Source organism: Lynx rufus, unplaced genomic scaffold (assembly GCF_022079265.1).
Source record: "Lynx rufus isolate CCGP_SWC_20201006 ecotype Redwood Valley unplaced genomic scaffold, mLynRuf1.p SCAF_13, whole genome shotgun sequence".
NCBI lineage: Eukaryota > Metazoa > Chordata > Mammalia > Carnivora > Felidae > Lynx > Lynx rufus.
Window position 1 is genome coordinate 20,148,090 of NW_025814827.1, and position 22,508 is coordinate 20,170,597.

At 39.0% G+C, this 22,508-nt stretch overlaps 1 protein-coding gene across 1 annotated transcript in view; it reads left to right on the plus strand.

The window, feature by feature from the left end:
• The first annotated feature begins 5,392 nt into the window (after positions 1-5,392).
• PRTG (protogenin) overlaps positions 5,393-22,508 on the plus strand; it is a 125,037-nt gene continuing 107,921 nt past the window's right edge. Inside the window, exons 1-2 of the mRNA XM_047074446.1 lie at positions 5,393-5,486; positions 7,669-7,971. Coding sequence (XP_046930402.1) covers positions 5,393-5,486; positions 7,669-7,971 — 397 coding nt within the window. The remainder of the gene's footprint in view (positions 5,487-7,668; positions 7,972-22,508) is intronic.

Sequence of the window (22,508 nt, forward strand, 5' to 3'; positions counted from 1 at the left end):
TAGTCTCTCCAAGAACTTTCTTTCAATTGCTTTCCATCTATTTAATTAATATTTCAGTATAGTAATGTATTATTTCTTCAGTGAACAAATATCTATTCAGTTCCTCTTAACTGCAAGTCAGTGTCTTTCTCACTTTAAGGAACACAAAGATGAATCAGATATAATTTGTGCCCTCAAAATATTAGTGATTAAGTATGTATAAGTTACATGCCACAAAAATACCATAAGGTTTAAGACAAAATAACATCTGTGCTGTGCCTGAAAATATAGATAAAATTTAGAAGGCTCTCAATACCGGATGGGGGTGAGGGTAAAGAAAGTACTCTAGGTTCAGGGAAGAGGTTCTGCAAAGGCTCATAGTCAGGGCAACTCAAGTGCTATTAGGTAATCATCAGAACTTTCACTTTGGCCTGAATGTTGAATACATTTAAGAAAAGATTGGCTCTAAAGTTGTAATGGTAGGCTGAGGCCAGATCAGGGGGCCATTAGGATTAAGGCATTTGTTATTTAATGAACACTGTGGTTTTTACAGGCAATGAGGGGGCAGTGAAAGTTTTTTGATCAGAAGAAAAACTTGATCACAGGCAAGTTAACCTGGTAGTCACCATACAAATGAATTGGAACATGGAAAGATTGGAAGAGTTAGGAGAAGTCTTTTGAGAGCCCATTCTACTGCAATGGCTCAGGTGAGAGGTACTGAGAGCTAAAACATGGCCAGTAACAGGAGATATTGAGTGGAGACAGATTTTAAAAGATTTCTGGGAGAAAGCTGACAACATGGAGCCCTTGAGTAGGAATGAGTAGATCTTCAAACAAATGTGATTTTGCATAATCCCTTTTAATATCCAACTACTATTTTTCCAATATCATGAGATATGGGTGCTCAGATATCTTGTTGAAATCAAGATGTGTTTTACTCTTCCTTTTTTCTTGACCTACCTTGATATATGTATTCTTAGCAAATGTGGGCTTCTGCCTTGTCACCACCACTGCCTCCCTTATGCATTTACAACCCTCATTTTTTTATTGTCGTAAAAATACCCCCACATAATATAAATTTATTCTTAACAATTTTAAGTGAGAAGTAAAATACTGTTAACTATATGTATAACAGATCTCTAGAACATTTTTATCTTATGTAACTGAAACTTCATGCCTATTGAACCACAACTCCATTTCCTCCTCCTCTAGCCCCTGGCAACCATCATTCCTCTTTCTGTTTCTATGAGTTTGATTACTTTACAGTTTTTTTTTTTTTTAATTTACTTTTAGGAATCTCTATACTCAATGTGGGGTTCAAACTCATGACCCTGAGATCAAGCCTCACATGCTCCACTAACTAAGCCAGCCAGACACCCCCGTTTGGTTATTTTATACACCTCATATTAGTGGAATCATGCATTATTTGTCTTTTCATGATTGGCTTATTTCACCTAGCATAATGTCTTCAGGGTTCATCCATGTTGTAGCATATGACAGGACTTCTTTTTTAGGGCTGAAAAATATTCCATCACATATATATGTATGTACTACATTTTCTTTTTCCATTTATCTGTTGATGCACATTTTGGTTGCTGCCACAGCTTGGCTATTGTGAATAACGCTGCAATGAATGTGGGTGTGCAAATAATTCCTCAAGATCCTATTTTCAATTCTTTTGATACACCCCTGAAAGTAGGATTCCTGGATCATATTATAAGTTCTATTTTTAATTTTTTAAGGAAACTCAATACCATTTTCCATAGCAGCTACACCATTTTATAATTCCACAAATAGTTACCACTCTCTCTTAACACAGTCCATTTCATGGGGTACCTGGGTGGCTCAGTCACTTAAGCGTCCAACTTTGGCTAAGGTCATGATCTCGCGGTTCGTGGGTTCCGGCCCTGTGTCGGGTTCTGTGCCGACTGATGACAGCTTGGAGACTGGAGCCTGCTTCGGATTCTGTGTCTCCCTCTCTCAGCTCCTCCCCCACTCACACTCTCTTTTTCTCTCTCAAAAATAAACATTAAAAATAATAAAATAGTCCATTTCAGAATGTTTCTAATGGCAAAAATTAAGCTCATCAGCACTGAGTGATTTCTAAAATCATGAGACAATCATAGCATGTGATCATTATCCCAGGCCTGGTCTTCTAATCAACATAGTAGGAGCTCAATAAATATTTGTTAAAAGTTGAACAACTATAGACTTTTGCTGTCTTTTCTCATTCTCTATGCTTCATAAACATACATAAATGGTCCTAGGATTTCATGGAATCAGAAAATATGCAGACATCAGAGGGTTTAAAGATCATTTGGTATAACTCCATAATTTGATGGGCAAAGTTATGTGATCCCCCCCCTCTCCCCCACCACCAAAGTTGGGCCAGCTGACTTGAATTTACTTACTGAAACACCAATCCTTTTTTTTTTTTTGACTTACCCTCATGTTTCAGTTCTCAAATATTTGGATCTACTCTTTTCAGCCTGAAAATAATTGTTCTTGTTTCACAATGTGAGAGCAAAAGGTAGTTGTTTATCTCAAAGAGATTTATCCTTCAAGCAGGAAACTTTGGGAGATTAAATACCAAGGCACTTCCTATCTCTTTTGGGACAAATTTAGGAACTTTTGAAGGAAGTCACTGGAGTCGCCATCAGTATAATCACCAAATTAATCAGATTTGACTCTTAAAAACTTGAATATTCAAAAATTAAGCCCACTTTGAAAGGACAAAGATTAATCACTAGTGGGAATATTTACTTACTAAATAATAATTACAATCATTTTTGGAGCTATGCACAGTTACTTTCCATGGATTATATCACAGCAGCCCATTGGTATTATACTTATTTCCCTTAAATAGATGAAATCTGAAACAATAAATGACTTGTCTATGTAATGCTGAAATTTGAACTCTAGTCTGCGAGACAGCAAAAAGCATGTTTTTCATCAATGCAAGGTACTGTGCTGGAATCTGTGGAGCACTCGAGAACTCTGTAAGAAGCCCTTAAGTAGTATATGCAGCCTGGTACGTGATATAAGACAAGTGTTATACAGGAAGGAAAATGTACCTGAGAAGACATGTACTGTGTTATTTAAAGAATCATGCTATAAATTCTGAAGCCAACAGAAATAGGTGTTAAAAAACAAACAAAAAAAAAAAGTAGGAAGAAAAGAAAAAAAAAAGTTTAAAGGCAGAAAGGATTATATAGTAGAAAGGGCAACAAACAAATCAAAGCACATGAATTCTGACTCCCAGCTACAACTAACTAATGAGTGACCTTGGGTATTCTGCAAATTTTACATAATATACTATAATTACATCATCAGAGTAAGTTTATTACCACCTAACACGGGACAGTAAATATATCAGAAAAGTTCCATAGGGTTGTTCAATCTCATTACATTGTGTGTGTGTGTGTTACACATATCACATATTTTATTTCATATTGGATGCAATGCTATGTTCTTCTCCAATGCAACTCAAGGTGCAAAGCCATCCTATAAGAATCAAAGGCCTCTATGATCAATTAAAATGTTAAAAGGAAGGCAAAGTGGCAGTTTTTTTAAAAAAAGTTCTCCCCCTGCTTTTTAGCTTATCTCTCCCCACCCCCAGCCTTTATACTTCTGATTTAGTCAAGAAAGAGAGTATAAAAGCATCTTATTAGCAATTCTTATGCAGGAAATATGAGCACTTGGGGTCAATTGAAAGGAAACTGGGAGAAGGGGGAGTCAAGAGGAAGAATGTCATACAATTAGACAATTTAGCCACACACAGTTATCATGTAAATTTGTGTAAATTTCAGATATTTAAAACATCCTTGCAAGTATTTCGTTTTATTACCTCTAAACACTTTTCCCTTTCCATGAGCCTTTACTCTGATGCTTAGAAATAGTTCTAAATTCATCTAAATTATTAGTTAGGTTTTGGAGGCAGTATAGTCAAGGGTATTACTGTTTTACACGGGTTAAAAATTGTTAAACAGGCTGATCCTTATTATAGAAAGCTTCCGGGGAAGGTAGTGCTGCCCTCCCAGCAGATGTTCTAAAACTGTTGATCCTCCCCCGCCCCCTTTTTTTCATAAGGAGGATTTGGGGAACATGCTATAGGCAGTGTGTTGGTGTCTTAGTGACAAAAGCTAGATTTCTGCCTGCAGATTTCATTAAGGTTAGCTTTTAGCCTGTGCCCTCATCATGTGCCACAGATTTAATTTTGGATTAGCAAGTGCTAATCCACATGGAAATGCTCTCTATGATCCACATATGTTTAGCAACCTGATTACATTTTTAAATGTACCTTTTAACTCCTCTTGTTATCCTTAATTCTAAGAGATGTGAACAGATTAATAATATTTGTGTCTTTCCTGGTCAGTTTAACTTCCAACCAGGTAGTCTATGGAAAGCCTAGTCCCCCAAGGCAAGCCCAGAGAATCTAGAAATCTCTTGATCTCGCCTCAACTTTTAGGACAGGCCTTTTGTATTCACCGTTCTCACGAATTAAAGGACTTGACTAACTTGAGATAGTAAAACGTCTCCCTAAAAGGTTAATTATTCATTTCAGGATACTCTTCGGAGATGTTTTAAGCCAGTGCTGCATCTGATGGGGGCAGGGAGGGTAAAACCCCAAATGGGGCTTAGCACCCGGAGATGCCTCCAGTCGAGCTAACAAATCTCCGAAGTGGGAATAGTCAGTTTTCCCTCCACAGGGCCTCGGCGTGTGAGGGAAGGAGGGGGATGGGCAGGGGGCCATCAGGGGAAAAGTCTCCGGCCTTTCCACGTCTCTCAACACCATCCCTCCCCCACCCGCCTCCTCTTTCCCCGAATCCTAAACAAGCGGGCGGGAGAGGGGCCCCGGGGGATGGCCGGACCTCGAGGCTTGGCCTTTGTGGCTCTGTCTTCGACGGTGGCGGGCAGGCAGGGGGGCGGGGCCGCGGCCGGAGACCCTCAGCCAGGGCTTGACCCCCAGGTGCATTGTCCGGCGGAGCCGCCCCCTCCCCGCGGGGCAGCGACAGGGCCGCCACTGACCCCCTCCTGCCGTCTCCATCCGCCGGCCGCACCGACCTCGCGGTCCCCAGACCAGGGGCCAGATGTAGAAAGTAGTCCCAGGCCGGCAGCGGCGGCGCTGTCCACTCCGCCGCCCCCGCCCCCTCCAGCCGCCGCCTCACTCCGCCCCCAGGCCGGACTCTCGGGTCCCCCCCCCCGCCTCCCGCGAGCGGGTGTCCGTGCGCCGGCCTCGCAGAGACCACAGACACCCGCCGCCGGCCGCGCAGTGCCACGCCACGCCGGACCCCGAGCGGGAAGCCAGGCTGCGCGCGTCCAGCCGCGGCGCGGGGAGAGCCCGGAGGCGGGGGCCGGCAGGAGGACAGCGGCTGCAGGGCGGCCGGGGAGCATGCCCGCGCAGCCCAGCTGAATGGCGCCTTCTCTGCGACCCCTCGCCGGGCTGCGACCGCCAGGGATGCTGCTCCGCGCGCTCCTGCTCCTGCTGCTCCTCGGCTCCGGTCCAGGTGGGAGCGCTTTCTTTTGCGTGTCTCTGCGCCTGTGGGGTTGGAGCAGGCGCGAGTGGGCTGGAGAAAGAGGAAACCGGGGCGGGGGGTGGGGGGTGTTGGGGGAGCGGCGGGGTCCTCCGCGGTGCGCTGACCACCGGATCCTGCCCGCTCCCTGCAGCCAGTCGGGAGCCCCTGTTGGAGGCGCGAGCGGCTCGCGGGCGCTGCGGGGGCGCGCGGGCAGAGCTGTGGGCGACTCTCCTGGCACACGCCCCTCCTCGCAGCGCTCCCTGAGCCGCAGGCTGCAGGGCCGTGGCGCCCGCTGTCCACTCATCCCCCTTTCTCCTCGCGCCATTGTCCGGGCTCCGGCCGCGTCCCAGCGTCCGCTACCAGCCGCAGTTCCGCGCCGCCCGCCCGGGCCGCCGCGGCGCACGTGGCTTTATTTATATTGTTTCCTTAGTGGCAGCCTTGCCACGCAGGGGGCGCCGCGGTTTCTCGCGGCTTCCCCTTTTTGCAGTGGGGTTTCCTCCACGTTTTAGGGCTAGGGGAAAAAATGGGTGAACTCAGCGTCCAGGTCAGCGCCCCGAGTGCCCCCATTTTCCAGGATCCAGATCAAGAGAGGAGGAGACAGGAGGGGGTGGAATTGGAAAGACAAGAGGGTTGGAAGGTGCGTGGCTGATTTCTGCTCTGGAGGGGAGGAAGGTATTTAAAGAGTTCCCCCCCCCACCCCACACACACACCCCACCCCTCGTAGCCAGGTGTTTTGGGGCAGGGCCTGAAGTGTGTACGAACGTGAAGATTCCTCCAAACTCCAGGTTAGCCTTGTGCAAACTTGGATGAACTAATTTTTCTCGTTTGTGTCTGTGTTGGTTTACCCTCAAAGAGATAAAAATGTAAAGTGGATGTGGTGGTTGCAGGAGACGGGGAGGAGAGATGTTCAGGAGAACGGGTACAGGTTACAAACCCCCCGACTTTCCTCTTCTCTGGACGAATTAGTTTTTGTTAACACGAAAAAAGGATCAAAGTCAGATGTGACTCGGAAACACAATGGGCGCCTTCCGGAGCGGTCCTCGAAGCGCCGGGCTGTTAGGGTCGCTCGAGTAATCCCAGGCATACGTTAGAGGTCCGCAGCCGTAGCGTGGGAGCGTGACTAGTGTGTAAGTTTCCCGAGGACCTGCCTTGATGAGAAACAGATCAATCCCGGGAATTTGTAATCATGGATTCAGAACATCAGAAGGAAGATTGAATGTCCCAAAACTCCTAACACTCCCCAAGCAATATGCCAGACTTTAGCTGGCCTTTGCACCGAATGCAAGAGGTGACAGGGTATTAGGTGGTCATTGCATGCCTTCTCCTGGCAGGGACAGTGTGTATGCTTAGGATGAAGCCTTTCCTCTTCTCATAAAAATGTGTATTGGTTGATTAAGCAATCTCCTATCCCTGTTAGACTGTTAGGACCAATTAGTCACGCACTTTTTTCCAGCAGTTGGTGGTTCTAAAAAAAAAAGAAAGAAAAAGAAAGAATAAAAAGAAATAAAAGTTTTCTAATCCGATCACCCCTGAGTACAATCACCAAGAGTTACCAATATTTCAAAGTTGACTGTCCATTAAATACCTACCTTACTCTGCAGATAGTAAGTAAATGGTTCTCTTTCAAGGAGAGGAGATAGAGTCTTTGCTGTAAAAGGACAGATATAAAGATGCAAACTTGTAATTTGTCACAAAAGATAAACGTACTTCCCAAAGGAGTAGGTGCCAAGGGGTCCAAAACACTTCAAGGGACAAGGAAATAAACTTGCTTGTTCACAGAGTTGGAGTTTTGCTAATGATTTCTTGTAAAATTAGACTTTTACGACTTACTCTGTTCAAGATCTTTTTGACAAGCTTGTAAAAGTAGCAAACAGCTTGTGCTTTCCTGATGATTTTGATACTCTAGCAAGGAACTTGAGAACACGATTCTTACAAGGCAGAGAAGATCATGAAATCTTCCCTATGCTTTTAGAGTGGATGTAAAAGGTGATTTTCTGATTTGTTGAAAAGGTTTGCTGAAGCTTAGATTGGTTTATTAAGGTATTTATAAGGTAACTAATGTGGTTTGTTAAACTTTGTCATGTTACACCCTGCATATGTGTGTTACCATTGTGTGTTAAGAAATGCTTTTATACCTATAATTCTGGATATGCCCCCCCCTTTTTCCTTATAGGAGTGTGGTGCTTTAGTGAACTGTTTTTTATAAAAGAACCACAGGATGTAACTGTCACAAGAAAGGACCCAGTCGTTTTAGATTGCCAGGCTCATGGAGAAGTTCCCATTAAGGTCACATGGTTGAAAAATGGAGCAAAAGTGTCTGAAAATAAACGGATCCAGGTCCTGTCTAACGGCTCATTATACATCAGTGAAGTGGAAGGCAAGCGAGGAGAGCAGTCTGATGAAGGATTTTATCAGTGCTTGGCAGTGAACAAATATGGAGCCATTCTTAGTCAAAAAGCACATCTTACGTTGTCAAGTAAGTATTTAAATTCTTCGTTGTTTGACACTTTTCATGGCTACATTTTGATGATATTTTTGATACACTATGTGCTAACCCTGAAAATCACACAAACATTAACAATTACCTGGAGCAGTAGTTGATGCTAACTAAAGCATGCAGAAAAATTTGAGAAAAAATAAATAAATTTGGATGAGTGATTAAGAACAAAAGTCAGGTTAGGTTTAGAACACCTAAGTCTGTAGAAGTGGCTTTATATAAATTTAAGTGTTTGACATTATGGGAAGAGTTGGTTGTAAAAGTTTGGCTAAAACAGCAAAAGTTCTAAAATCTCATCTTTTGTAAATTAATAATTAAAATTTAAAAATCACAAGCAAATCTTCCTGCTTCGTAGATGGCCCTTGAGTGCTAAATCTTTCTTAAAGCCCAACCTTCCATTTCTCCGAGTGCTTTAAGATCACTCATGTTGCTTTTTAATTGTAGAGAGGGCATTGGCCAGTAATTCTCAAGCCTTTGAAGTATTCCTAGTCTTTTTCTGCTGGGAAAGAAAGAGGTTAAGGCCATTTCCATATTATGCTTAATGGATTTAAACCAGATCTTGCCCTCTTTATTCCAGTTGTCATAAAGTTTGCTGTCTAATGATTTCCTTTGTATGAACAGCCCCATCAGATCAGCCATTTGTCCAAATGATCCAGTGGTTGGTGTCTGACCTGATATGTTGGGTGTAAAGATGGGTGTAGGATAGACGGGGATCTCCTTGTTCCCACTGAGGCTTTCCACCTTCTCAGGGGATCTGACATGCAGCACTCAAAATGACAATAGGCAGTGTAAATCTTAAAATAACAACTGTATCTTAAAAACAGTTTTTACAGGCATCCTAGCTACATTCTTTTGTTGATCCACAAAAGATAGATTTTGTGCTACACCAACAAATTGATCATTTACAGGATGAACAATAGGAAGAGGGAGCTCTTAAGATAAAAACTTAATCTTAAGGAACTAGTTTCTTCAGGGCCTACACAGTTGAAATTTAGGGAGGTATTGGCAGGGGTTTTCTAGGTGACTCACTATGCCATAATAGTGTATGGTAATGTATATGCTACCGTTGTATTAGTATTTATTTTACTTGTGCAATAATGATTAACTGTAGAAAATAAGTTGCAAGCAAGTATGTTTATATTGAAATATGTCAGAAAAGTAGAAGAGTTTCTAATTTTAGCCCCTCCCCAGAGTAGCAAAAAGCTCAGAATTTCTGATAAACTTTCTCTTTTGTTTTCCATAATCAGTGGCCAGTAATCATTTTGTTGTCGAGTGATGTTTTTTTCTGTACTGTGCTGTTTTCAGGACAATGTGCTTTTTATGCTTATGTTTGGTTGATTTAATTTTTGTGTAACATAAAGTTGTTCTATGGAGTTGTAAATTTTTCACCTTTTCAGTGTTGTGGAAAATGTTTCATCCCCAGGAGCTGTAGCTTGTATTTCTTTCCTGGAGAGGAGAGGAACAGGATAGAAAGGTGGAGGGAGGCAGATGGGCCTTGAAAGGATGAAGCATTTATCATGACCACACACTATTTCCAGGACCTCCTTAGAAGCCTGACAAAAAAAAAAAAATTCTAGGGCACCGAGAAATACCTTGAACACACACACAGCTTTGAAGTCTGAATAGCATAGTGAGTGTTATTAACAGTGAAACAAATTTAGTGCTGGCTTCTTGAGCATCTTTTGATTTTTGTAACTTTGTAAAAAATAATGGATAATAAATATTAGATGTGAATCATTTTGAAAGCTGTTGTAGTGAGGTTGTTTTCATATAATGAATAGGGGAAAAAAACCTTTCTAGTGAAACTATGTAGAACTTTGCTTTGCTGTTAAATGTCAACTGTAGTCAGTTACAGGGACCACACTTCATAGGCACACATTTTATTTAACTCTGCGGAGGTATTTTGCTAGGACATTGCATTCAGTATTACAGATTTAAAATTAATGCATGCATAGTGGTTTTAGATTTCCGTTTAGAAATTTGAGACTTCTTAGAGATTCTGAATTCACAAAGTTAGTTTTGATATTTAAGAAGCAATGTCCAATGATGTGGGCTCAAATGACTTTATCCTATGTTCAGAGTAAAGACGTTATACATATTAAACAGGAAGAGGATAGGCATTAAATGGACATTCTGTTTTGCTTTTTTTTTTTTTTAAGCTAGTTCTCCTAGTTATTGATAGCAGCAGGGTGCAAGTGTGTTCTTTTTATTTTCTAATCAAAGATTTGTCAGCAAAGCATATCTTTTGGCTCAGAAGTGTAATAATACAGCGTCTGAAACTCTAAAACTTTAATCTGCACAAGTTTAGATTTTTAACACACGGGCAATCAAGTCTTGGTTTCTAAACTTAGGAACTAGAAGCTGAAAGTTGCACTCTAGGCAAGAATTCCATTATTCATGTGTAAATTAGGAATTCACAGGGTTAAAAGGTTAGAAACTGGCCAGGATGAGGTTTACCCTTGTGATAAAGAGCAGATGACCCTCATTCATTGGCCAAAGCTTTCATGTAGCTCTTCTGCAAAGTTAGTTATTGCCATGAATTGTTCTTGAGGAATGCAGAAATTCAAATGTGAACAGGCCTTTCCTTAAGTGTCACTATGGAGCCTTATCTCCCAAGCACATCAGAGCTGGCTGCAGGGACAAGGTTCCTCCCCAAAGGCCTGGAGGCTTGCTTTCCTGTTGTTCATCCAAGCACAAAAGAATTTGTCTAACTTAGTTTTTCTAAGGCATCCCATTTTTAAAGGAAAGTATAGGGTTAAAGTAATATTTAGGTTTTTTAAAAAGATAATCCTTTTTATGGATAGGCATTTTAGCTGTTTTACATTTTCATGAAATTAGAATAGAAAGGGGAATGTGTGGGAGGCCCTTTTTCTGGTTGTATGCAAAGCAAGAACAGAGGATTAAGCGGTTTCCTATAAATTTCAGTGTTTTTAGCTTTTGGCAAATCGAATTTTCACTTTCACGGGTGCTAAATCTTCACTCTAAATAACTTAATTTAAATATTTTAGTAGTAAGAAATAATCTGTGGGCATTTTGATGTTTCTTGCATTCTTAACATTAAAGTAAGATAAATTTCATAGGAAAGCATTAGTGTTGTAAAATGGTCTCGTATTTCAACAAGTTTAAATGAAGATAAGAGAAGAGACATTTGAGAGAAGTAAAGGAGGAGGCGGGTTGTGTTCTGTGATGTGTAAAAGACTGGCTGTAAGCTAGTGATTGAACAGGAAGCTAGTTGTTTATTTCCTTTCCATAAAAGGTGGAAATTGAAGTCTTTGGATAGAGGGAAAGAGAACATAAAGCTGGTTTATATTTCTTAGGTATTTCAGGACTGTTCACATGGGTGAAAAATAATTTTTAAAGTGAGTATTTGTAGCTGGAAGACCATAGTGTTGTAACTTTATGATTTTTTTTTCAAAATTTTGAGGTTAGTTTTGGCATCTACAAAGTTGGGGTGGAGGAGGGGGAAGATGGTCTGTTTCTATACCTTTACATGGCAATAGTGATTTCTTTTAAAAGGATGTAGTTTGTTTTCCATGGATAAAATGTTTATCACTTCAATTTAAATGGAGATGACACTTGAGAGGTTTTTTGGTGTTGTTCTTGTTAGATTAATGAAAAACTGTTCTATGAGTGTGATTTCTGTTTTGAAGAGTAATACATAAATTATAACCCAAAGTTGATGTTGAAATGAGTTCAGACATATTGAGAACATTTAATGATTCACATTAAAAAAAAAAAAGGTGGGTGGTTGAAAAGAGAAAGATAAGCACTGGGAGAGTGTTAGCCTACATTTCGGATTTTATTAATGATCAGGAACCCAAGATGAAGCTTTTTGCTACATTGTTACTTTTTATTGAGATTTGTAGGTGCTGTAAAGGGTAGAGCTTCTCTTACATGTGTGCAATTCACTTCAAGCTCTAATTCAAGAGTAGTAGCAAAAGTAAAGGTCATTTGATTTCAGAAAAATAAGACAGAACTGAGGTATTGAGAGAGACCAATCTACCAACACTGTAGGTAAGGTTTACATGATGCTTTCTGGGATCCGACGTCTTTAAAGAGAAGCGGTGATAGTTCAGAAGTGTATGTTTAACTTAAAATTTGACCATCTTAAAATTGCTTCAATCAGAGAAGTAAAAGCACATAGAGTTCTACAGGCTTATATACGATGACACTTAGTTCTTTAAGTCTGTCTACTTAAAAGGTTTATCAGGTACCTGATAATCTCTGGGTAATGGAACCAGTTTTTCCCACTTTGCACTTGATTAGTGAGGATCATTTCTCATCTTCAGAAACCTGTAACACTATCTCACTGTTGTTCAAAGTTGTTGGATTTAAAATTTTATAACCAAGCAGGATCCATTAAGGGGTATAATTATGATTTGCTTTAAGATGTATATAAGTTTGTTTATTTTATTTCTGTCCATCCTCTTAATGGAATTTTGCAAGGGCATTTGGTATGCCCTCTTTTGTCAGCTATCTCTGATTATTCTAAAGAAAGGGTCTCACTCTCAGCTGTTGTTTGCCAAGGGATTTGTTGTCATTGCTCCTGAATTTAACAGCTGGGCCTATTGATGGAGTCCAAAGCAATTTAAAAGAACACCAAAAAACCAAAGAACAACAACAAAAAAACAAACAAAACACAAAAAACAACCAAATCTTTTAAGCAAGGTGTTAGGTTGAAGGAGTATTTCAATTAATAAATAAATGTATTTGAGGTTACTTTTTTGAAAAGCCTAATATTCCTAGCTACAATTTTGAGAGGTGATTTTTCTCTCTCATAGGCAGATTTGCTCACTTAGGATTGATTACTTTCAGCTTTTAAATTGGCATTTTCTGTGCTCACTTTGGCAGCACATATACTAAATTGGCATTTTCTATTTATATGAAAAATAATCAATAATGTTGGACATTTTGTTGAGGATCATACTTGAATTTTAAGAACAGCTGTGGTTATGGAGATGTTTTAAGAGAAAACTTAAAAATTGTACCCCAGCTTAAGTTGTCACTTTCAGTCAAGACTATTTTAATACTTCTGATTGTCCAGACTCTTTAGTAAAGCATTTTTTAAAATCATCATTTAAATTTGGTAAATAAGAGAGTAAGAAGAAGACACAGTTGTGATCACTGAACAATACATATTGGCAGTTGCCTTAACATGATAGTCTGCACATAGCAGACTCACAGCCAACAGTTGCAAAAAAGGTAAAAATGTACTAACTTACCTTCAGTGGCTGTAATTCTGTAGCCAAGTGAATCGCTCCAGGGATATGTATTGCAGAGAATAAAGGTGTCATCCTCACAAAGGTCTCTGACACTAATCTGACAAATACTTTCCTGACTTTTACATTCCTTTTTTCTTTTTTTCACCTCTGGTTCTCAGAAACTGCTTTTGATGAGCTTTAAAAGCAAAATTCTTATAGGCTGAGCAAAAGGCATGACTTAAAAATGTTTATTCTTTCAGTTTCTGGAGGGTTTGCCCTTTATGCATGTTTGTGTGTATTTGTGTATGTATATGTATGTATGTATTGCTTTAGCATTTGTGATTGGATTAATCAAGTGACTATTGGAGAATACAATCATTATCAGGGTTCTGGTTTCAAACTTGTATCCTCACTGGGCTTATTTCTAAGGGACCGATGGAAGGGAAATTTTCTTTTAAAGATTCACTTTATGAAATGATAGTAAATCCCAGTTTAGAATAGTGTGATCGTTTTTGTGTGTGTTTTTTTTAATGATGCTGCTTTATATAGACTACTTTCTCTAAATCATATTCTTTTGGAGTGATCGTCCACAATGGCCTTTGTATTTTTTTGTGGTCTTTTTGGTACTACTCAAAATGGATCTTTCACTCCACCAACCTTAAAAAACAATAACAACAAAAAAGATACTGTATTTCCTGTGGATTGCATTTCTCAGGGTTTCTCAGCTTTGGTGCGATTGACATTTGGGGCTAGGTAATTCTTCATTGTGGAAGCTGCCTTACGCAGTGTAGGATGTACATCAGCATCCCTGGTCTGTGCATACCAGATGCCAGCAGCACCCCTTCCCAGTTGTGAAAACCAAAAAACGCGTTGTGGGAAGCAAAACCACCCCTGGTTGAGAACTACTGATGTTTCTGACAGAGGTGGAAAACTTTCCAAGTGATACTGGGCCATTACTTATTTTAATGGTGTCTGTTTTATACTTGATAATATACTTTTTTTGGGTGTTAACAGCGCTAAATTTATTGATTGAAGAAGTAGTTACTATTTTTAAGTGTTGTGAAGGAAGCTTGATTAAGAAAAATGTGTTTGGGTCATTTTTTGTCTGAGTATGAGTGATGTCGTCTCTCCATTCCTTATTCACACAAGGTACATTTAAGCCTGCTATTAAGACTTCACTCTTCTATAGGTCCATTCATTTTGAGTGTAGTATTTAGATCTTTTCTTGAGGATATCTAGTTAAAGAGTAAATGCAAATTGCAGTGAACCCTGTTTATTCAGTGCATTTTATTTTCTTGATGTGCTGGGCATAGTAGTTGAAAAAATACGATAAATCTCCATGTGTGGTAAATATTAAAAAAACATCTTTTGTGATGATCTGCATGGACACAAGTAAAACTGTATGAGGTTAACAGCCCAGAGAATAACATTTGCTGTGTGGTAGGTGGTTCTTTGAGTGAATGGTGAACAGAAATCTTTTCAGCTGACTCAACAGTACCAGAGACTGACTTTGGGCAGAAACAATTTAACTTTCTCTAGATAATGATGTAAAGATGGTAGTGTCTTGAGAGGGAATCAAGGGTAAGTAAAGGGAAAATAAGTAGACACTATAGTATGTTAACTAGCACACAGAAAGTTGCAGGCAATTTTTGAGTGGTTATTATGAAGTACTTGTTTTAGATTATTACTTAATAGCAGTGGGTGGGGATTTCATACTCTGCATCTTTCTCAAAGTATCACTCTTTGTGTTTGGCTTTCGTTTTGGTTAGCTATTTATGCTAGTTAATATTGCTGTATGCAGTTGGTCAGCTGTAGGGCCAGTAGCCACTGGTTGCCCAAGTGGCCATTGAGATGGATGAAGGAGGGAGCATAATCTTTTCATGAGTGGCTCTAGTGCTGAGCAAGGATGGCTGAACATTAGCTTTGGGTGTTCTACTCCAAAAAAAGTGCTTGGAGTAGAACAAATCATCAGTTCAAATTAGAAGAGAAAAATGCACATTCCCTTATGTTTAAGGAAAATAGTATTCATGTCAAAATAGAATTTTAGTGTTCTTCAGTTCTTGTTTTCTTATTCTTGTAGTCATTTCATAAAGAAACTATGAAGTTGACAGGTGCCAATAACTTGTAAATATTCTTTTTTTTTTTTTTTAATTTTTTTTTTTTCAACGTTTTTTATTTTTTTATTTTTGGGACAGAGAGAGACAGAGCATGAACGGGGGAGGGGCAGAGAGAGAGGGAGACACAGAATCGGAAACAGGCTCCAGGCTCCGAGCCATCAGCCCAGAGCCTGACGCGGGGCTCGAACTCAGGGACCGCGAGATCGTGACCTGGCTGAAGTCGGACGCTTAACCGACTGCGCCACCCAGGCGCCACACTTGTAAATATTCTTAATGCTGCTATAGATTTGAAATGAACCAAGCAAGCTTGGTTCTAACTTTATTTTTTTAATATTTATGTACTTATTTTTGAGAGAGAGAAAATCCCAAGCAGACTCCATGCTATCAGTGCAGAGCGCGCCACAGGGCTCAATCCCACGAACCGTGAGATCATGACCTGAGCTGAAATCAAGAGTCAGATGCTTAACTGACTACCCACCCAAGTGTCCCCCTGCTGCTATATTTTTCAGTTCAGTTGCTCAGAGCAGTGGTGGAAAAGCAGAAGGACAAAAGACCAAAGAACCAATCATTTATTTCTTCTCCATTGCTGGTGACTTATATGACTGTAGACAAATCACTTAATCATTCTGATCCCTACCTGTCTATATGTAAAACTGGGTAGTTGGGGGAAAAAAAAGGAGGGGGGGGGGATGGATGTTGAGTAACACAGTACTCTTATTTTTGTAATTCGGTTATTGTAATTCTAAGTAAATGGCCAATAAATTATATTTTTTACAAGACTGAGTCCAATCATACATTGTAAGAGAATGATTTAAGTCAATGAGAGAAAATTAAAACAGCTTGACCATTATTTAACTTAGTACTTTTAAGAATTCATAGTCTTGCCATGAATCATAGGGGAATCTGTTTTGGTGGGTGGGGGGAGTCTTAAACCAATACTGATTCATTTGAATTAGTACTATTTTAAGTACTATTTTTAATAGTACTATTTTTAAGTACTATTTTTAAGTATTTATTTTATAGAAAAATAAGTTACTTTGGCAGTGGGCAGTTCAGAATAGTTGGGCCCTTTGAAGGTTGGCATAGTATATGAAAGATGTAACTTCACAAATGTGTCTGGTTTTGCTAACAATTAATAGTGTATTCTGATATTTATTGACTCTGTTTTAAAAAAAAATAGTGCTAGTTTCATCTTAACAGCTTTGCTAGTATATTAGTGTTTTAGTAGAAATAGATTATGCTCTCTCCTCCCACCCACCACCAATTCCTATTAAGAATGATAAGGTTTAATTTTCCCCCCAGCCTTCAAACTGAGTTAGCTTGAGTCCCTCTGATTGGATTTAAAGTAACTCCAATTAAAATATTGACCTCAAAGTGAACACATAATAAGAAAAAAATGCTTTGATGTTGGTATTGCTGTTTTGGTATTTCTTTTTAAAAGAGAGATGACAACTTTTTAAAAATAATTTTAACAGTTAAATATATTTACTGGTTTTTAAAAATAAAGCTCATTTTTTATGTATTCAAGAAACATATGCTTAACATATGTTTTATATGTTAAATAAAGCTCATTTTTATATGTTCCATACTGTCCTAGTAATACTTTTATCATAATTTTACTTGAGGGATCAACCTCAGTAAAGCAGCAAGATTACCAAAAAGTTTCACCAGAATATTATTAAAGTTATCCCAGTGATGGAATACGATTTCTTCAAAACCTGCAAGGATCTTTACCTGGATGATTTGCCACATTTTTAGAAATCTGTGATAATATATGAAAGATAGTATACCAGTAGGAGAAACTTGGTGAAATTTAAGTTTAATTTTCAGTCCACCAGATGTCTGCTTGGAAGCTGTGATATTTAGGGAGAGAATTTTACTGCTTAGGAAATGGTACACTGAGAAATTACAAGTGAATCCACAGTTGGTCAGTAGAGAAGTGACTGATTTCTTATACTAGAATTGACTCTTCTCAGGACAAAAAGAAGCTGACAATCAGAAGTTTTGCCCTGTTAAACAATTTTCAGAAGGGAATGACATTTTTAAAAAATGGAATGAAAGACCAAAAGAAAATACATTATTATTTTTCTACTGATTTCCAAACTTTTAAAGACTTGTTAAGATACTGGCCATGAGCATTTTGAAGAGATAAGATTGTCTGAAACCTATAGTCAGTAGAAAGTCCTTGCTCCCTAATTTGTCTTGCGGTATCATTTAGCGTTCCTTCAACATGAGTTAAGATCAAACTTGTAGTCATAGAAATTTCTATTTCGCCAATAAGGATTATGAAGTTGGAAGGAGTACCTTGCCCAGGGGTACAGATGCTAGATGTGGGACCAGAGCTCAGGTTTGCTTAGAGTCTAGTCATGAATTTGCAGTGTTTAAGTTAAAGATTTTCTGGGATGCCTGTGTGGCTCAGTTGGTTAAGCGTTCCGACTTTGGCTCAGGTCATGATCTTACGGATCATGGGTTTGAGCCCTGTGTCGGGCTCTGTGCTGACAGCTCAGAGCCTGGAGCCTGCTTTGGATTCTGTGTCTCCCTCTCTCTCCCTCCCCTCTCCTGTTCTTGCTCTGTCTCTCAAAAATAAGTAAACATTTTTTTAAAATTTTATCCTATGTATTATGTGGAAATGTATCCTTCTATATTCAAATATATTTCATCTAGTCCGGAATATAGAAAAGAGAATGGTAATGGAACTGACCCTGAGATTAAAGACACTTCTTTAATTTCTTAATATTTATTTTGAAAGTATGACTTTGGGGTGCCTGGATGGCTTAGTTGGTGAAGTGTTCAACTCTTGGCTTAGTCTCAGGTCTTTATCTTGTGGTTCATGAGATCCAGCTCCATCTGGCTCTGTGTTGACAGCATGGGGCCTGCTTGAGATACTCTCTCTCCCCTTGTCTCTCTGCCCCTCCCCTGCTCACGCTCTTTTGTGCTTGTGTGTCCTCTTTCTCTCAAAAATAAATAAATAAACTTTTTTTTTTTTAAGTATGACTGAAAAAAACAAAGTATGACTTGGGGTGCCCGAACGGCTGAGTCATTTGAGCATTTGACTTCTGCTTAGATCAAGATCTCTTGGTTCCTGAGTTTGAGCTCCCCCATTGGGCTCACTGCTGTCGTGCAGAGCCCGTTGTGGATCCTCTGTCCCCCTCTCTCTCTGCCCCTCCCCTGCTCACACACCACACTCTCTCAAAAAAAGAAAAGTATGACTATCAATGCACAACTCACCCTTTACTACTGTATTTGTATAAGGTTTTGTTGTTGATGGTGATGTAGTAAATAGGCAATTTTGAAATAAAATCACTAATGTGTTTCTATTTAAAATGTCCTGTAACGCTTCATGGAATTTCTTTTCCTGTGTATAACCTCAGTGCAGTGAGATTGACGTCCAGTCCTTTTAGAAGTTTGGCAGTTGTTGATATATTTGTACAAATGGAAGTTTGAGCTAAAGCAGTGGTTTTCAATGTATTTTTAAATAACCTCCAATGGAGTGAGGCTCTTTCATAGTCAAAAGGTTGAGATTTGGGGTGTCTGGGTGGCTCAATTGGTTAAGTATCTGACTTTTGATTTCAGCTCAGGTCATGATCTCATGGTTTGTGAGATCCAGCCCTGAGTTGCGCTCTGTGCTGACAGTGTGGAGCCTACTTGGGATTCTCTCTCTCCTTCTCTTCTCTCTCTCTCTCCCCTGCTCTCTGTCTCTCTCACACACACACTCCCTCTCTCTCAAAATAAATAAACACTTAAAAAAGAAAAAAAAGGTTGAGATTTAAATAAATGGTCGATTATGTGTCATTATTATTATCTCCTGGAAAGATGGGCATAGTGATAGCCTATGTGTAGCATGGAAATTTTTTTAGTAGCAGTTTTATTGAGCTAGAATGCATAGATCACAAATTTCACCTTCTGAAAGTGTTTATTATTCTTTGGGTTTTATGCATCTGTCACCACTGTCTAATTCAAGAATATATTCATCACCCCAAAAAGAAACCCCACACCTCCCGGTTGTCCCTTCACCTATACCCTGGAACCACTAATCTAATTTCTCTCTCTGGGTTTGCCTATTCTGGATGTATCATAAAAACAGAATTGTACAGTTTGTGGAGTTTTGTGTCTGGTTTCTTTCACTTAGCATAATATTTTCAAGGTTCATCCATGTTGTAGCATGTATCAGTACTTCATTCTCATGGTTGAATAAGATTCCATTGTATGATGCACCACATTATATTAGTCTAGTCATCTGTTGATGAACAATTGGATTGTTCCTTCTTTTAGCCCTTGTAAGGAATTCTGCAGTGAACATGGGCATACAATTATCTGAGTCCCTGTTTTCACTTCTTTTGGGCGTATGCCTAGGAGTGGAATTGCTAGATTATATGGTAATTCTACATTTAACCTTTTGGGGAGCCACCTAACAGTTTTCCATAGTCCCTGCACCATTTTATATTCCCACCACTAATGTTTAAGGGATTTAGTTTTTCCATGGCCTCACCAATACTTGTTATTTTCCTTATTATTATTATTATCATTATCCTATAGTAAATGTGAAGTGTTATCTCATTGTGGCTTTGATTTGCATTTCACTAATGACTAGTGATCTTTTCGTGTATTTATTGGCCATTTGTAAATTTTTTTTTTTAATTTTTTTTTTCAACGTTTATTTATTTTTGGGACAGAGAGAGACAGAGCATGAACGGGGGAGGGGCAGAGAGAGAGGGAGACACAGAATGGGAAACAGGCTCCAGGCTCTGAGCCATCAGCCCAGAGCCCGACACGGGGCTCGAACTCATGGACCGCGAGATCGTGACCTGGCTGAAGTCGGACGCTTAACCGACTGCGCCACCCAGGCGCCCCATGTAAATTTTTTTTTTTGGAGAAGTATCTACTGCCCTTTTTTAAAAGTAGGTTGTTGATTTTTTGTTGTTGGGTTGTAGTAGTTTTTGTTTGTTTTACATATTCTGGATATTAAACCCTTATCACTTTTATGATTTGCAAATATTTTCTCCAATTCTGTATTTTGTCCTTTCACTTTTTTTTTTATCACTTTCTGGTTAATGTCCTTTGATGCACAAAGTTTTTAATTTTTATTAAATCCAATTTATTTTTTCTTTTGTTGCTTATGCTTTGTTATACCCAAGAATCCATTGCCAAATCCAGTGGTAGGAATCCAACTTCACACTTTTGCATGTGGAAATCCAGTTGTCCCAGCACTGTTCACTGAAGAGACTATTCATCCCTTGTTTTTATTATTATTTTTTTATTAAGAGAGCACAAGCAAGGGAAAGGGGCAGAAAGAGAGAGAGAGAATCTTAAGCAGGCTCCATGCTCAGCACAAAGCTGGATGCAGAGCTCGATCCCATGACCCATGAGATCACGACCCAAGCAGAGATCAAGAGTTGGCCACTTAACCGACTGCATGACCCAGGCATCCCTATTCATTCCTTATTGAATGGACTTGGCACCTTTGTTGAAATCTATTAGCCACAGACATGTAGGATTTATTTCTGGACTCTTGCTTCTATTCTGTTGGTCTGTATGTCTGCCTTTATGCCAGTACCATACTATTTTGATTATTGCAGTGTGAAGTAAGTTTTAAATTAGGAAACGTGAATATTCCAAATTTGGTCTTTCTTAAGACTATTTTGACTGTTCATAGCCCCCTGCAAGTCTACGAATTTTATGATTGGCTTCCCATTTCTGCATAAAAGAATCTTAGAATTTTGATTTGGATTGCTTTGAATGTGTAGAAAACTTGGGTAATACTGATATCTCAATAATATTAATTATAATTAATTAACAACAACATTATTGAAAAAGTCCATGTATTCAGGTCTTTATTTTCATTCAGCAGTGTTTCATAGTTTTCAATCTGCAAATCTTTCACCTTTTTAATGAAATTTATTCCTAGGTATTTTATTCTTTAAGATGCTTCTGTAAAATGGAATAGTTGACTGCTGGTGTGTGTAAGCACAATGGCTTTATGTGTGTTGATCTCATACCCCATAACTCGTCTGAATACATTTATTAGCTTTAGTAGCTGTCTTGTTGGTTCTTTGGAATTTTCCATATATAGAATCATGTTATCTGTGAATGATATAATTTTACTTTTTTTTTTTTTCTGGTTTGGATTCCTCTTATATCTTGTTCTTATCTAATTCCGCTGGCTAGAACTTCTAGTACAGTGTTGAATAGTCTGCACTTCCTGTTCCTAAAGCAAAAATATGGCTGTTATCACTGCAAAAACTGCAGCATCTGATGGGAAAGTGCTTATGTGTGGTACATACAGGTTAATAACAAGGCTTACCTCAAACAGTTTTGCAGAACTTGTCAGAAGTCTTGTAACTCTTACCAAGTGGAAAATATCACCTGTCAAGTAAATCAGATGTTTGCATTTTGTACCTGAATTGGGTGGTGGTAGAGTTTTAGTGTATGGGTATTTTTGTAAAAGAGGCTAGGTTTCCAGTAACCTCAGGTTTTCATTACTTTTTGGTAGGAGTTGTAGAAATAACATTCAACTGGAATATGGAGCCTCAGTGTAAGTTTCCTTCTGCTCTCAAAAATCTTGGTCATGTTAACCTCTTAAAATTCTATTACCTCACTTGCCGTGTGGAAGAATGATTATCTGCTACTCAGAGTCTAAGAGAAAGCAAACTGGGTAACTGGTTTCTAAAAAATACATATATGTATATATATATGTATTACATACATGTATATATTTTCATATATATATGAAAAGCTTTCTGTGTTTAACCATTGAGTATGGTGTTAGCCATGGATTTCCCATAAAATCCATTTATCATGGTAAGGAAGTTCCTTTATATTTCTAGTTTTCTAGGTATTGTATGATGGAAAGGTGTTGGATTTTTTCACGTGCTTTTTCAGTGTCAGTTGCAGTGATCATAGAGTTTCTTTCCTTGTTCTGTTAATGTTGTATATTGATTTTTTTTTCTGTTGAACTACCTTGAATTCCTGGGATAAATGTCACTGGAATAAATCTCACTTGGTCAATACAGTCTTTTAAATATGATACTAGGTTGTTTGCTAATAGTTTCTTGAGATTTTGCATCTATATTTATAAAGATGTCTGTAATTTTCTTGTGATGTATATCTGGCCTTGACATTAGAGTTGGGCTCATAGAATGAGTTAGGAAGAGTTCTTTCCTCTTTGTTGCGAGAGTTTGTGAACATTTGTGTTAATTCT